At 37.9% G+C, this 15,571-nt stretch overlaps 1 protein-coding gene across 1 annotated transcript; it reads right to left on the reverse strand.

The window, feature by feature from the left end:
• Window positions 1-562: 562 nt before the first annotated feature.
• On the reverse strand, window positions 563-15,559 carry LOC121421768 (zinc finger protein 11-like). Its single transcript, XM_041616571.1, has 3 exons — window positions 15,462-15,559; window positions 8,515-8,961; window positions 563-4,871 (listed from the first exon to the last, which is right to left on the reverse strand). The coding sequence occupies exons 2-3, from the start codon at window positions 8,792-8,794 to the stop codon at window positions 1,609-1,611; spliced, it is 3,543 nt and encodes a 1,180-aa protein (XP_041472505.1). The 5' UTR covers window positions 8,795-8,961; window positions 15,462-15,559; the 3' UTR covers window positions 563-1,608.
• Between the last annotated feature and the right edge of the window lie 12 nt (window positions 15,560-15,571).

The raw sequence follows: 15,571 nt of genomic DNA on the forward strand, positions 1-15,571 counted from the left end.
CAACTTGTCAGACATCAAATGGATGACATGCCTTCCAGATTATTGGCCAGAAACATGCTCTAAGAAGGTAACTCTGCAGCCATGCAAGACTTTTGATCTCAGTCTGGCAAGAAAATATAATTTCTGCCATACTCTGTCAAAATAAATTATAGGTGGTTTCAGACCGCCTCAAAGTTTGTCAGTTCCAGGTATTCTCTGATCGGGAAATTTACCCCGATCAGAAAATACCAGGTATTTTGGTAATGTGAAAGCAAACTACGCGTAATCTCCCCGAAAGAAAATACCCGCTAAATAGTAGGTACTTGGCGAAATTACGAGAACTTTCGCGGGGATTTTTCCAAGGTCGCAGGTATTTTGGCGATGTGAAAGCAAATTACGGGAACTTTTAGCCCAGCGTGTTGTTGGGTGCGGGAGCTGAGGGTGGCTGCTGGGCTATTGATTTTGAATATCGCGCCTTGCCTGCTTATCAGACCATACTATAAGCATGCTCGTAACTTCAGGCACTTATCCCGAAGGGTATGTTTCGGGGCGGTGTGAATGCAGGAATAATTAATGGGTATTTTTTAGCCGAAAACAGTTCCTGTAATTTAACGGGGATTCTTGTGATCGAGGCGGTTTGAAACCACCTATTGATCTATCAAACTTTGGGCATAGCAAAAGATGGAAGACAACAGAGAGTCCAGGACCACGGCCTGAAAATATTGCAGGAGATTAAGACTGTTCACAGACTATATCTTAAAAAGCCACTTCAGAAAGTTCAACCAGACACCAGCCGACATGAGGCATGGTTGTTTACTCTTTCCTGTCTTTTTCAACATGTATTCTTGGTCACATCTATATAAATTGGTGGTGGACCTTTCTGCAATATCCTAATTCATTGAAATTGACCTCAGTGTTGAAACTTTTAGCAAATAACAGGACCTGAACTAATGTACAGGACGGATGAATAGGGGTCTATCAACATCAGCAGAGAAAAGTACATCACTGGAAACATCATAACAGATAAACATTAGGAAAAGTTAAAAGCTTCAATACTTAAGAGCAATGGTTCATGCCACTTACAGAAGAGTTGACTAGGCTCAATATGGAAAAGCAGCAAAGACTATACAGGATCATAAGCTATGGATGTGCAACAGGCACAATCTTAGTTGAAACTGGAAAGATAAAACTATGGGGAACACAGAACCAATGGGTTTCTCAGAGACAAGGTCACCAATCTAGTGGGTCACTGAGAGACAATACTAAAGTTGGTCAAGAATTACAAGCTGGTCTGGTATGGCAATGTTCTTTGACACAATGCTGCCATGGTAGAAAGAAAAAGAGATGGTCACATGATGAGAAGGAACAGACAGTGCTATCCATGCCCGACCTAAGCTGTATTACAACAGCCTAGATTGGAACATTTGGAGACAGGTCTTTCCTACAAGCCAAGGGATGTTAGTGAATCCTTCATTTCTGAATGTGTTTCTAGTATGTTCCTGCACAAGTTCCACAAGGCTGCCATTCACACTATACATGTATAAGCAGCTCAAGTTGTTCCCAAAGATGGCCTTTCCCTTTTTCACGTTCAATGCTGGAAAACCTGCCTTTACCACTGAGAGCACTGTGTTACTCTGGTACAGTTGTCTCAACATGAGTGGCCACATGCACATCATAGCACTTCTTGTAGCGAAATACCCTGCTGCACATTTTGCAATTGAAGGCTTTCTTCTCTTTAATTCTGACACACTTGTGGTGATTCAGATTACTTTCTAATTTGAATTTTTTGCCACACTTCTGACAATCAAAGGGGAATCCATCATGAAACTTTGTCATATGTCTTCGCTTCAAGGTCTTACAAGCAAATTTCTGTTTGCATTTGAAACATTCTAGAGGTATCGGTCCAGCATTACCCACATGTGCATTGTATGTACCCCTATGGATAAATTCCATGTCACAATGCTCACATTTATACAGTTTCTCTTTTGTGTGGATTCTTACATGGTAATCTCGACGATGTTCCTGGTCAAACGTCTTGCCACAATACTTGCATTCATAGGTTGCTGGTAAATTTCCCTCAGTATACGCAGTCATATGAGAATCATATCGAATCTTGTTTTCAAAGGATTTTTCCTTTGCGTGAAGTTCAAGATGTTTATTCAGATTACTCCTTATAACGAATGTCTTTCCACATTCTAGACACTTATAAGATTTATTACAGTATCCATGATACTTTATCATGTGTCTTCTCTTCATGGTCACACAGGCAAATTTCTGCTTGCATTTGAGACATACTGGTGGTTTTGTTCGTCCAATACCCAAATGTGACATTAATGACATCCTACGGTATAATTCTGCGCCGCAATGTTTACATATGAAAGAGGATTCTCTTGTGTGGGTGTTAATGTGCTCCACTAGATTACCTTTTAAGCGGAATTTCTTTCCACAATACTGACACAGGTAAGTCTTGGGTAAATCTCTCTCAACATGTGAGGACATGTGCCTATCATATTTCTTCTTGTCAGAAAATTCCTTGCTGCAATGGTTACACTGGAATAATTTAGCCACTCTATGTAATTCCTGTGTACGTTTATTCAGATTCTGTTTCAATCTGAATTTCTCGCCACATTTGAGACGTTCACAAGATTTATCGTGATATGCACGACAATTTTTTGTATGTGTATACTTCATGGTCACACAGGCAAATTTCTTTTTGCATTTGATACATTCTGGATTACTCACATGAAACTTTAATGAAATCGCATGGATGAATTTTTTGCTGCAATGTTTACATACTAAACGTTTTTCCCTTGTGTGAATTCTAATGTGGTCAATGAGATGGTGTTTCAGCTTGAATCTCTTTTTACAATACTGACATTCAAATGGCCTTTGCTCTTCATGTGATCTTTCATGTTCATTTCTTTCTTGTGGAGATGGGAAAGATTTGTCACAATAGTAGCAATCATATGATTTTTCTGCATTATGCTTTATGTTATGATTTGCGAGATCACACTTGGATGGAAAGCTTTCGCCACAATGAGAGCAGTTGATAAGTTTCTGAGAGTATTCTTTGTCTTCATCTTGGAGATAGTCTAAAACACAGATTTTCATGTGTTTGCGCCTCATCGTCTTACATGCAAATTTCTCTTTGCATTTAGGGCATTCTGGTTGAGTCTTACCTACATGTTCACTCAATGATGGTTGATGACTATATTCCTTGCCACAGTGCTTACATTGGAATGGTTTATCCTTTGTATGAATTCTAATGTGTTTCTTCAGAGTACCTTTTAGGCCAAATTTTTTGTCACAATACTGACATTCATGATAATTTTCTTTTGTACATTCCAAGTCAACAATTCCATGATATCTTTTCATATGTCTATGCTTCATGTCTAAAGATGCAAATTTCTTTTTACACAGAGAACATTCTGGAAAATCAACCCCAGGGTGTTTGATTACATGCATATCACATTCTTTCTTCCGGGAAAATTTCTTCTTACAATATGGACATTCATAGGGTTTTTCCTTTGTGTGAATTCTAATGTGGACTTGGAGATCGTGTTTCAACCTGAATCTCTTTTTACAATACTGACATTCAAAGGGCATTTGGTCGTCATGTGATCTTTCATGTTCATTATTTTCTTGTGAAGATATGTCACATTTATAAGACTTACCATGATTTACAATATGATTAGAGAGATCACACTTGGATGGAAAGCTTTCGCCATGATGTGGGAAGTTGAAAAGTTTCTGAGAGAAGTCTTTGTCTTCATCTTGACGATAGTCTAAAACACAGTTTTTCTTGTGTTCGCGCCTCATCGTCTTACATGCAAATTTCTCTTTGCATTTAGGGCATTCTGGTTGAGTCTTACCTACATGTTCATTCAATGATGATTGATGACAATATTCCTTGCCACAGTGTTTACACTGGAAGCTTTTACATGTATCCTTTGTATGAATTCTAATGTGTTTCTTCAGAGTACCTTTAAGGCCAAATATTTTACCACAATACTGACATAAATGACAACTTTTTTCTTTTGTACAGTCAGCAATTTCATGATACCGTTTCATATGTCTATGCTTCATGTCTAAAGATGCAAATTTCTTTTTACACAGAGAACATTCTGGAAAATCAACCCCAGGGTGTTCGATTACATGCATATCACGTTCTTTCTTCTGGGAAAATTTCTTGTTACAATATGGACATTCATAATGCTTCTCATTTGTGTAAATTCTCATGTGGTCTTGGAGATGGTGTTTAAGCTTGAATCTCTTTTTACAATACTGACATTCAAATGGCCTTTGCTCCTTATGTGATCTTTCATGTTCATTTTTTTCTTGTGAAGATATGTCACATTTATAAGAGTTACCATAATGATTTACATTATGATTTGCGAGATCACACTTGGATGGAAAACTTTCGCCATGATGTGGGAAGTTGAAAAGTTTCTGAGAGAAGTCTTTATCACCATTTTGAAGTGTTCCTTCATTAAATCTGCTATCGTCTGAATCAAGTTTTTTAAAAGAACTCAATCCAAACTGCTTTCCCAAAGAGCATTTCGCTTCATGCGTCACAAAGTCAGAATTACATCGAAATGACTTTTTACAATGCGAACATTGAGTCATGTCTTCAGACTCTATGACGATGTAATGACATCGTTGGAAGTGTTCCCTCAGTTGAGACTCTTCAGAAAATGAGAGAGCACACACTAAACATTGAAGAGTTCTTTTATCCTTGGAAGTAGTTGTTTCATGATTCTTAGTGCTTGAATGCATAGACCTTGAACAGTCTGCCCTATTACAATTACATGGCCCAGTCAAAACATCCTCTCCACTTTCCACTCTCCCTTCATCAGAGCATCGTCTATCCTCATGCTGCTGGGGACCAGTTTCTGTAAGTGCGACATAAGAAAATGTACGTAAAGTCATTTATCGTGGAAAAAATTCAAATGTAAACATGAAGTCAATAAGAAATTACGCAATAAAATACTGTGAAAAAGTACAATTTGAATATTATGAGGGATGGAAACTGAATCATCATATTCCCAATTAAGTTACAGCACTCCTTCACAGAGGCTGCTCTATTATATAAGTTTGACATATACAGTTGTGCTCAGAAGTAATCCCCAAAGAAATTTTTTTTTTTTGCATTTTTCATAAAAATGAAAGCTGGACTAGAATAACTTGCATAGTAGATAGATACTACTAGACATTATCTACAAAGCATGATGATTTTATTTTCATCTCATTTGCATAACAATAGAGAAGATGACTTTTCTGAATTCTCTGATGTTCAAAAGAATTCATACCCCTGTCTTGCTCAAGTATAAGATACCTTATTTTCCATAATTAAAATATTTTACTACCCCCATATGGTTTCATGCTGAACCCTATAATGTCAGACATAAATACAAAAGAATTTAAGCCATGTTGCATGATATCCACGAAGAGGAAGTTCCTGAGATCTCAAAAATCTTCCCTCTTCTGGCGTTTATTCAGATGTTAGTTGCCTACATGTAGTTGCCTTGTTGATGAAATTAATTTCAAATCAATTCAATTCAAGATGGGGGAAGGGGCATTCAAATTTTTAAAATAAAATTTGATGAGAAAGTAAAAGTCTTTGAAATACAAAAATATCAGTGGTCCTATAAATTGAGAATCAGTGGCAACATCTTTGTCAGTTCATCGGAATCGGCTTAAACTCCATCATGTTCAAGCGAACGGAGCGAACGGACGACCTGAGATTGCGAATAGTGAATGCTCAAAAAGATGGTTTGTGCTACAGGGCAATCCAAGCAGTTTAAGGTTCATGTGGCTACTGTCCAGAGCATCATCAGAAAGTTCAAGGCTTTCAACAAAGTGGAGAACCTTAAAAAAAGACCCTGACAAAGCCCAAAGTCTCAGCAAGGCAAGCGAGATGCTTAGTACGAGCTGCTGCTGTCAAACCCAGAATCACTACGAAGGAGATGCAGAAAGATCTTGATGGCCAAGGGACCAAGATCTCCAGGCAAACCATCAAGAGGACATTGAATAAGGCAGGATTGAAGGCATCGATTGAAGACTCGACTCCTAAAACCCAACCACACAATATCATGTTTGGACTTTGCCATAAGACATCTGGGAAGGGCTGAAACTTTTTGGAGGTCTATTCTTTGGTCTGATGAAATGACGATGGAGCTGTTCGGACACAGAGATGTCCCCTGCATCAGGAGGAAGAAAGGCAAAGCCTTTAACCCAAAGGACATGGTGCCTGCAGTAAAACATGGTAGAGGGAGAGTTATGCTTTGGGGCTGTTTTTCAGGAAGAGTCTGCTGAAACACTTCAGCTTGGCCCCTATTGGATCCTACAGGACAACGATCCAAAACACACTGCCAAGAAGTTCTAAGCATGGTTTCAGGAGCATACCGTCTGGAGTGACCGGGCCAAACATGAGACAAAAATTTAACTTCAATTGGCCTTGAATGCAGGACAATTACAAGAAATAACTTGCCACAGTGATGATTTAATCATAGGCCTACATGTAACATGTGACAAGCATTTAACTTCAAATAGGCCTTGAATGCATGACAATTACAAGAAATAAAATGCCACAGTGATGATTTGACACCAGTTCATTAAGTTGAATCATGCTCAGTCATGCATGAGAGTTAGATAACATAAGTGATATAACTGGACGGAGGACTCATTGGACTATCTAACTATGAAAAAAAAATTGTAAATATTTTTTAATTTTTTTCTGAAAATTTGCTGTTGAAGTTGTGTTTACTTTTTTTTAGAGACATGCTGTATAAGAGATGTCTGGAGGCAGACATTGCTAATAAAGGCTATTCAATTGATTATTAACTTGTGGTTCATGACAGGATTATGAATACTTTTGGACATCAGAAAATCCAGGAAAGTTATCCATTCTTTTGATATGCAAATGAGGTGAAAATAAAAATGGCATGCTTTTGCATATGATACCTAAATGTATTTATCTGATTTGTAACTTACCCCAGTTCTACTCTTATCTTTATTAAAAATGTAAAAAAACTGTGATTTTCCAAGGGGTATGAAAACTTCTGAGCACAACTGTATGAGCATTAGTGACAACAGCATTCATAGCTGTAAGGTCAGTCTAACCTGTAAATGTTCAACAATGAATTATAATCAAGTGCCATCTATAATTCAATGTTACCAAAGTTTGGTGGTCATTAAATCCCTTTTCATCATTAAATTTCAATGAAAATTTAAATTGAGGTTTTGGGGATATCAATTATATTTAGCACCATCTCCTGTCTTTATTTTTTTTTTTATTAGGGTTACTATCACAACGAACATAGAGGGCACCAACACTTTGCAGTCTTGCTTTTAGGAAGGTCCACTTGATACGCACACGAGTGCATGCACAATTTGGTAGACATGCAACAAAATCATGAACCGATATACATGTAGGAGACCGGGGTTAGTTGGAACATGGGGTAAGTTGAAACATTGAAACACGGTCATGCTAGAAGATCAACGTATTGGCTTTGGTACTGGCTGGTGTATTATTGGTATGGGCAGCAAAATTCAGCAGAAAAACAGAAATGCAATGTCATCAGACTATGTATTTTTAATGATGTGCAAACTACAAGAATCCTGATGACCTTTTGTCTTACTTTTCATAAAAAATACAGTAGGCGTAATATATTCTAAAATTATATTCAACATTCTTTCTTGGAGTTCTCAGACTCATTATCCATAAAAAATAGTAAAATAGAACAAAACAAAATAAAATTGACTCTACAATCTTCTAAAAAGTGCGCTGAGTGAAGGGCAGAGCTTACATGTAAGTGGTCACAAAATCTGAGCAGGGTGGACCTTCCTAGAAGCAACACTTATGTGTGTTGCTGCCCTATATGTTTAAAACCTGTAGTTACAGTTACTCTACTATAAAGTGAACTTAATCCACTTTAATCCGATAGGTCAGGTCTTACATGTACCTCTAAGGCTCCAAAAAAGAAGTTGATTTGAATACATAGAAAAAATCTAATGAGCATAACAATACAAATTTCATCTAAATCGCATGAAAATAAGAAAGTTTAGAAATTTCACTATTTTCACAATCATGTTTTATGCACAATTATCATACAATTAAAATGAGGGAGGTTATAATGTCACAAATCAGATTTTGTTATATTAATCATAGACTATTTCTAATTGAAAAGGAGCTCTTCATTGAATCCGTGTATGTTCACGTGCTCAGGGAGGAGTCGAAACTTGTTTCATATTATAATGATGACAACTTACAATATTTCATATAATACAAAAGAAATTGTGGGTGGAAGGCTTAATTGGTTCCCTCACTTGCATAACAACCCAAAAGTACATAAACCATTTTTTCTTTAAAGTTTACAAGCAAAACTTCAAAACCTTACCTTTTTCATTTTACCTCCGATTTTTCTGACTTTTTCAACGTTTTGCCTTAAATACTTCTTTTCATTTAACTTTTATGGGTTGAAATGACCTTCAAATCCTCAAATATCTGTTCCACTCAAAAGAAACATACTTCACCTTCTTTGCTTGAAAGATCAAAACTCAAAGAACTACTTCCATGGTCCCCAGGCCCCTTCTCATCATTATCTTGAGAAGTTTCATCTGTCTCCATGAGAGCTGCAGACTTGCCATCAAACGTTCCCTCGTCTTCAGGAAGAGAAGAATCCTTGTCGGTTGCAATCAAATCTGTTTCACTTTCTTCAATCTCACATTTAATGAAAATCAAACTATCCTCATCAATGCAGGTCAATACAATACCGTCATGCAAAGAATTCTCATCACTGTCATTCTCATCCATCTTGGCATCTGAATACTCAAAGTCCTTCCTAATATGCAGAATTTAACTTGGCTTTTCTTCTCTAACCAAAAAGTAGACCGACTTCACAGATTCATGAATGGCCCTTTCTGGCAGGGTAGAAACTCTATCCTCATTGGACTCTTCGGTGTCTTCAGTTTCCAAGTGATCTAAGCAGCAAAACAGAGAAATATAACAATTTTTAAAGAAATTTTAATGTATCAATAAAAAGTCAAGTCCACCACAGAAAAAGGTAGATTAGAATCAATAGAGAAAAATCAAACAAGCATAATGCTAAAAATTTCATCAAAATCAGATGTAAGAAATTTATGATATCTTATTTAAAATGTTTTTTTCGCGAGGTGCGAGCAAAAAGTTTATACAGTGACATCAAAACATTTTATTATAATTTTCTAAGTCTTCCCAGGCTAACTTATTTTACTCACTCTTCTTCATCCTCTTTTTTTCCTTTTTCTTTCTTTCCCTCCTTTTTATTTTTATTTTTGCTCCACCAATATGGGGGCCCAGGCCCCCATGGATCCGCCTATGCCATACTAGGCAGCACCCCCCTGGAAATCAGATTGACAAAAAAAAAATTATGGATTTTGCTCCCAAATGACAGTCATCAGCTAGAAAAACTGGGAGCGGAAACCACTTTTTTTCTTGCATATCAATTTTTTTTCTGTGATGAAATTGTCATTGATAATCCCTGGCTTGAACAAACCCTCAGGGCCAGGGCCCAGCACCCCATATTTAAATAAGTGGAGCACCTCTGGCAGTCTCACCTGCATTATCAGGGGCCCGTTTCTCAACACCTGGACAAGTTAGTCATATCTTTATCCACCAACCACGGAGTTAGTTCCAATCTTACTAAACCCGTTTCTCGAAAGGCTTCCTAACTAAAATACCTTGATATCGATATTATCGGTAAAAAGAGCAGACGAGACGTAGCCTTAGTCACAAAATAGCATAATTTTCAAAAAGAAAAATTATAACAAAATTGCAAATATTTCGATGAATTGGGAATTTCATCTTTTAAGAATAATAGCACAGGTATATTATGCACCATACATACTTAGACCATGAAGACTTGAGCATTCAATTGCTGAGAAAATGGAATTATGAATAATTGATCTCGTGACTAAAAAATCACATGTGGACGTTGAGATGGGTACCCCCGGGATATCCAATTTTAATAGTTTACGAAAGTAAAACCATAACGGTTTTCGTTGTAAAATGATGATAATTATACGGTATTTTACGATTCCAAACATCATCAAAATATAGTTTAACAATTTTCTTTTAAATCTTAGATACTGAAACTTACTATTCGACAAATTCTATGCATAAATTAGAGATAGAATTTATCAAAATGTTAATAGGGGTCTGAAAACGACAAATACGAGTCCATTTATGGATGGCCTGACGTGGTAGAATCTTTATCAAATAGATTATTTTACTATTTCAAAATGAATGGTTTTGTGGAGTATTACCAACAGTTTTTGTAGATTCTTTGTATTACAATGATCATAGAATGCATTATCCAACTTGTTTTTTATGTAATTTCAACATCTTTGATTGATTACGTAAGATTATAATTTTCACATTTCTAGGCACTTTTGCATGTCATAGTCTACCCACGTGATGCCACTACGTCATTAAGAAAGAAGTTGTGACAGGTTCGGAGGTGTCATAAATATTTAGTGAGGTTGTTGTACCCGATCTTGGTAAAGAGGGCTTCGTGAAACGGTTAGCGGACAAGTAGCTCACTATCTCCGATTTAGTCAAGAAGTTAGACTTATGACGGTGTTGAGAAACGGGCCCCAGAAGTGCTGACTTTGAAAATTACTATAAAATAATTATTCACAAAAATAAACATTCATATAATGATACAATACTACTTTCATTGACCCTAAATGACATTTGACCTTGATCATGTGACCTGATCATGTGACCCAAGACTTGTCAGTGATACTTGATTATCCCTGTCCACATTTCATAAACTATATATCCATAAACTTTGAAAGTTATGATAGCAATTTAATAATTACCTCCAACCAACATGGCCAAAGTTCATTGACTTTAAATGACCTTTGGCCATGTGACCTGAGAATCACAAGAGATGTTCAGTGATATTTGATTACTCTTCTTTATGTTCATGTTATATGAATTAGATCCATAACCTTTTGAAGTTATGATGGTAATTAAAAAAATACCCCCAACTTGGTCAAAGTTAATTGACCCTAAAGGAACTTTGACCATGGTCATGTGACTTGAAACTCAGGCAGGACGTTCAGGAATATTTGATTACCCTTATGGCCAAGTTTCATGAACTAGGTCCACATACTTTCAAAGCTATGACATTTCAAAAACTTAACCTTAGGTGTTTTTTTTATGAAAGGTTTTTATAAAATGTTTCACCTACTTTCCAAAATCTTTAAATAAAGTCAAACGCATGACCTGAAACTGAAAGAATGATTCTGCTTCTTTCCAATGACACCAAAATCATTAGATCTAATCTATAATATATTTGACGTATATTTAGAGGAGCAATGACCGAATAATAAAAGAGGTGTTTTGGTCTGCATCAACATAATTGGCAACCTATATGTTGGGGTCATAGCCTTCGCGGATGACATTGCACTTCTTAGCAATGAGCCCATGGAACTGCAGCAGATGTTGAATGCCACTCTTCATTACACTCAGGAGTGGAAGTACAAAATCAACCCTTCCAAGAGTGCAATCATCGTGCTAAACAAAGACCTCCAGAACAGTGACAACTCTTGGCAGATCAATGGTGAACCGATTGCACAGGTCTCCTCACACAAGCACCTTGGCATCATCAGGACTGACAATCTCCAGTATGACTACGCCGCTGATGCTATCACAAAGGGATACAGATCATTTTATGCCCTTGTTGGGAACCTCACCACTAGGAGCAAGGGTAGTTCCCCATGTCGCTGCAAAACTATGGAAAATGTTTTGTGTTCCCAGGATGATCTTCGGCTGCTCCAGCATTCCCTTCTCAAGGGCAATGTTGAATCGCCTAGATAAGGCACAGATTCATCTATTTAAGCGGATTCTGGGTCTACCAACAACATCAGCCGACGAAGCAGTATATCTTCTCACTGACACAATCCCAATTAGCCTGCTGGTCACCCAAGAAATGCTCCTACTTCTGGGTCAGATCTTGTGCACCGACATGGACAGGATAGAACGAAGGATGCTTCTTCATGGTATCTGTGCCAACACCAAATCCATACAAAAATGGCGTAATGCACTTCAACAACTTAGCCTTCCCCCACTTGATGAACTTGTAAGGAATCCCCCTAACTACCATCTATGGAAGCGAATGGTTCAGTCAGCAGTGATACAGGTGTCTGAGGCTAGACAGCATAACGCCCTCACCAAGAAGACATCCTTGTCTTTATGGACTAGAACACCTAAACCAAAGGCGAAGGTTCTGTACCCTGGGCACATTTCCAATCCAAGTCTGCGGTCAGCCATCACCATCCGTGCTCAGATCTCTTGCCAAGTCTATCTGACCCAAGTCCGGCTCGCCAAGATTGGCAAAGCACCTGATGATTGCTGTCGTCTGTGCATGACAGCCTGCGAGGATGTGGAACATCTGGTTGCTACCTGTCCTGCCCTAGCACCTGTCCGACAGGACCTTATCCAGCGGGTTAAGGCTAATCCCAACACCAAGCAGTTTGGACCATGCTTTGAATCTACCCCTGCTCTTTTCGTAGAGTCGGTCCTTTTTCTACCACTGGGGCGTATTAGCAGCAACACAAAAGCCCAATTACATACGCTTATTCTATACTTCTTACGCAACCTCCACACAACTCGTCAAAACTTACTCAGTACTTCATGATTGCATCTATTAGAGCCTTAATTTGATAGCGGCTCCCAACGGCGCCTTTGATCTCCGACCTTAGTGGAGGAAGAATACAGGAGAGACTAGAGATCAAGCTCATCACGCAAAACCTTAGCCTAACTTTTGTTAGACCAATTAATAAGTCTAACGGCAACGTTAGATTTTTTTTCATCAGGAATAATATTTGGGACCTGCCTACTGACTGTGATCATGACACAGTCACAGGTTATAACAACTTACATCTCAAGCTCTCTTACTAAGTGTAAGATAGACTTAACTCAACAATGCTCAAGTTTACTCAATGATGAAGTTAAAGTTTCGACTTCACAACAGTTCTTCCGGGGGGGCACTTCTATTGACAAGTGGATACCACGCGCAGCCATCACCAAGTGACCATGGGGTCTCGAAAAGCACCCAAAACACGTACTTTCCATACTCTGAAAATGCACCCCTTAACAAGTATTGGCGTGTGAAAGCCTACCCTTAACAAGTATTGGAAGCAAAATGATACTCTCGGCAAATATTCCCTGAAATAAACCCCTTAACAAGTACAGGAATATCTAATTGTTTTGTTACGGGTCCTTTGGTCGTTGGTTTTACCTTTGCACATCACTTGGTTTAGTACGACGCCACCTTCTACACCTCGCGCAAATCGGACTCTAAACACTTAGTTTTGGGGCAATAAGGACATCCTTTATCTGTTTATAAAACATTTTAATTTTATCATCCCCGCAAATTTGACCCTAAACACATAACTTTCCTAGCGATTACTATTTTGTCCAAGTTTCAAAAGTCAGATCAATAAACTTGCAAAGTTATGATGGTAATTCAACAGATACCCCCATTATTGCCAAAGTTCATTGACCTTTGACCTTGGTCATGTGACCTAAAATGCGCACAGGATGTTCAGTGATACTTGATTACTCTTATGTCCAAGTTTTATGAACTAGACCAACATACTTTCAAAGTTATGATGGTAATTCAACAAATACCCCCAATTCGGCCAAAGTTTATTGACCCTAAATGACCTTTGACCTTGATAATGTGACCTGAAACTTGCACAGGATGTTCAGTGATACTTGATTACTATTATGTCCAAGTTTCATGAATCAGATCAAAAAACTTTTAAAGTTTTGATTGTAATTCAATAGATACCCCCAAATCGGCCAAAGTTCATTGACCCCAAATGACCTTTGACCTTGGTCATGTGACGTGAAACTCATGCAGGATGTTTGGTAATACTTGATTAACCTTATGTCCAAGTTTAATGACCTAGGTCCATATATTTTCTAAGTTATGATGACATTTCAAAAACTTAACCTCAGGTTAAGATTTTGATGTTGATTCCCCCAACATGGTCTATGTTCATTGACCCTAAATGACCTTTGACCTTGGTCATGTGACATGAAACTCTAATAGGATGTTAAGTAATACTTGATTAACCTTACGGCCCAGTTTCATGAACTAGGTCCATATACTTTCTAAGTTATGATGTCATTTCAAAAACTTAACCTCAGGTTAAGATTTGATGTCGACGCCGCCGCTGTCGGAAAAGCGGCGCCTATAGTCTCACTCTGCTATGCAGGTGAGACAAAAATGATCTAAAAAAAAGTTATAACTTTCATTTGTTACTGTTTGATTAAATTCAAACTCAAAGTACCGGTAGTTATCTTCTCTCTGGTGTTGGCAACCAGTCACTAAAATTAAAAAAGGGAAGTTTTTTGCCACTGCTTTAATCTAATAAGCCAGTTCGTAGTTCCTTTCTGCGCATGATCAAAAGATTTTACGCATGATCAGAAGGTCATTTGTAATGAAGTGACATGGTGCTTTGAGATACCGTAAGCACCAACTTTGATGTCTTGATTATTCATATATTCTTTTGAATTGTTGTTTTCATTTACATCCACAAAAAACAACAATGCTTCCACGAACGACTACATTTGTCAAGTACATAATTGTGCAACATGCTATAATATGCATTCAAAGTAGGAATGCAACAAATACCTTCATTAAGTGTTCATTGGTGTGCTATTCTCAGAGCTACCAAGTCTCACGCATTATGCGTGAGACTCAAGCATTTTGGACTCTTGTTCATCCCCTCAAATCTCTGTCTCACGCAACTTAGCTTTCACAGCCTACATGTATCCCCAGGCCCCATATACATTGTACACAACGTCTGTGATCTCACTCAGATTCACAGAAAATCTCACGCATAGGCCTAGCTGGTCGTCTGAACTTGGCATCTCTGTATTTCTAGTCACCTGGGGCCGATTGCACGAAAGGGTCTTTCCAAGGACCGTCTTTCGTGTGGCCCATCTTTTATGATACGCTATAAGCGGGGGTGTTTCTGAAATTTATGATAAAGAATAAGATTCGTTAGCTTGCTTTTAAATCAAATTTTATACAATTTCATATGTCACATCATTTTATAGACGAATATTTTGTTTATTTTAACGGACGAATGAAATATGTTTGCAGATGATTTATTTAAAATGCGTTTCACATGGCGCATCATAAAAGATGGGCGACACGAAAGACGGTCCTTGCAAAGACCCTTTCGTGCAATCGGCCCCTGGTCTATTCAATTTCTTCATCCTGCTATGAGTATGACTGTAATTGTGTAAAAAGTGTAAGGCAAGCTTACGTAATATCTTGCTTTGATTGAAATCTGGCTATCATGATGAAAGAAATGAAAGGTCATTTGACCAAAATTGCCCATGAAGTAACTACGAATATTTGGAACCTTCTTTGACAGGATGAAAAGCAAAAACAAAAACATGTCTCTTGTCTTACCACCAACACAACAAGGCTGGCTCTAGGCTAGCTCTGCCGTAACTTCAGGCTTCAGCACTGGCAGTACAGTGGACAGGACACTGCCTATGCATGCGTTAGTCTTGAGCGCC

This window comes from Lytechinus variegatus, chromosome 1, assembly GCF_018143015.1.
Source record: "Lytechinus variegatus isolate NC3 chromosome 1, Lvar_3.0, whole genome shotgun sequence".
Classification (NCBI taxonomy): domain Eukaryota; kingdom Metazoa; phylum Echinodermata; class Echinoidea; order Temnopleuroida; family Toxopneustidae; genus Lytechinus; species Lytechinus variegatus.

Excerpts from the sequence above, each read along its gene's own strand:
- LOC121421768 (XM_041616571.1), bottom strand. The coding sequence starts at position 8,794 with ATGGATGAGAATGACAGTGATGAGAATTCTTTGCATGACGGTATTGTA. Across the intron at positions 4,872-8,514 it reads TGATCTTTCAAGCAAAGAAG|AAACTGGTCCCCAGCAGCAT; the intron begins GTGAAGTATGTT and ends TCGCACTTACAG.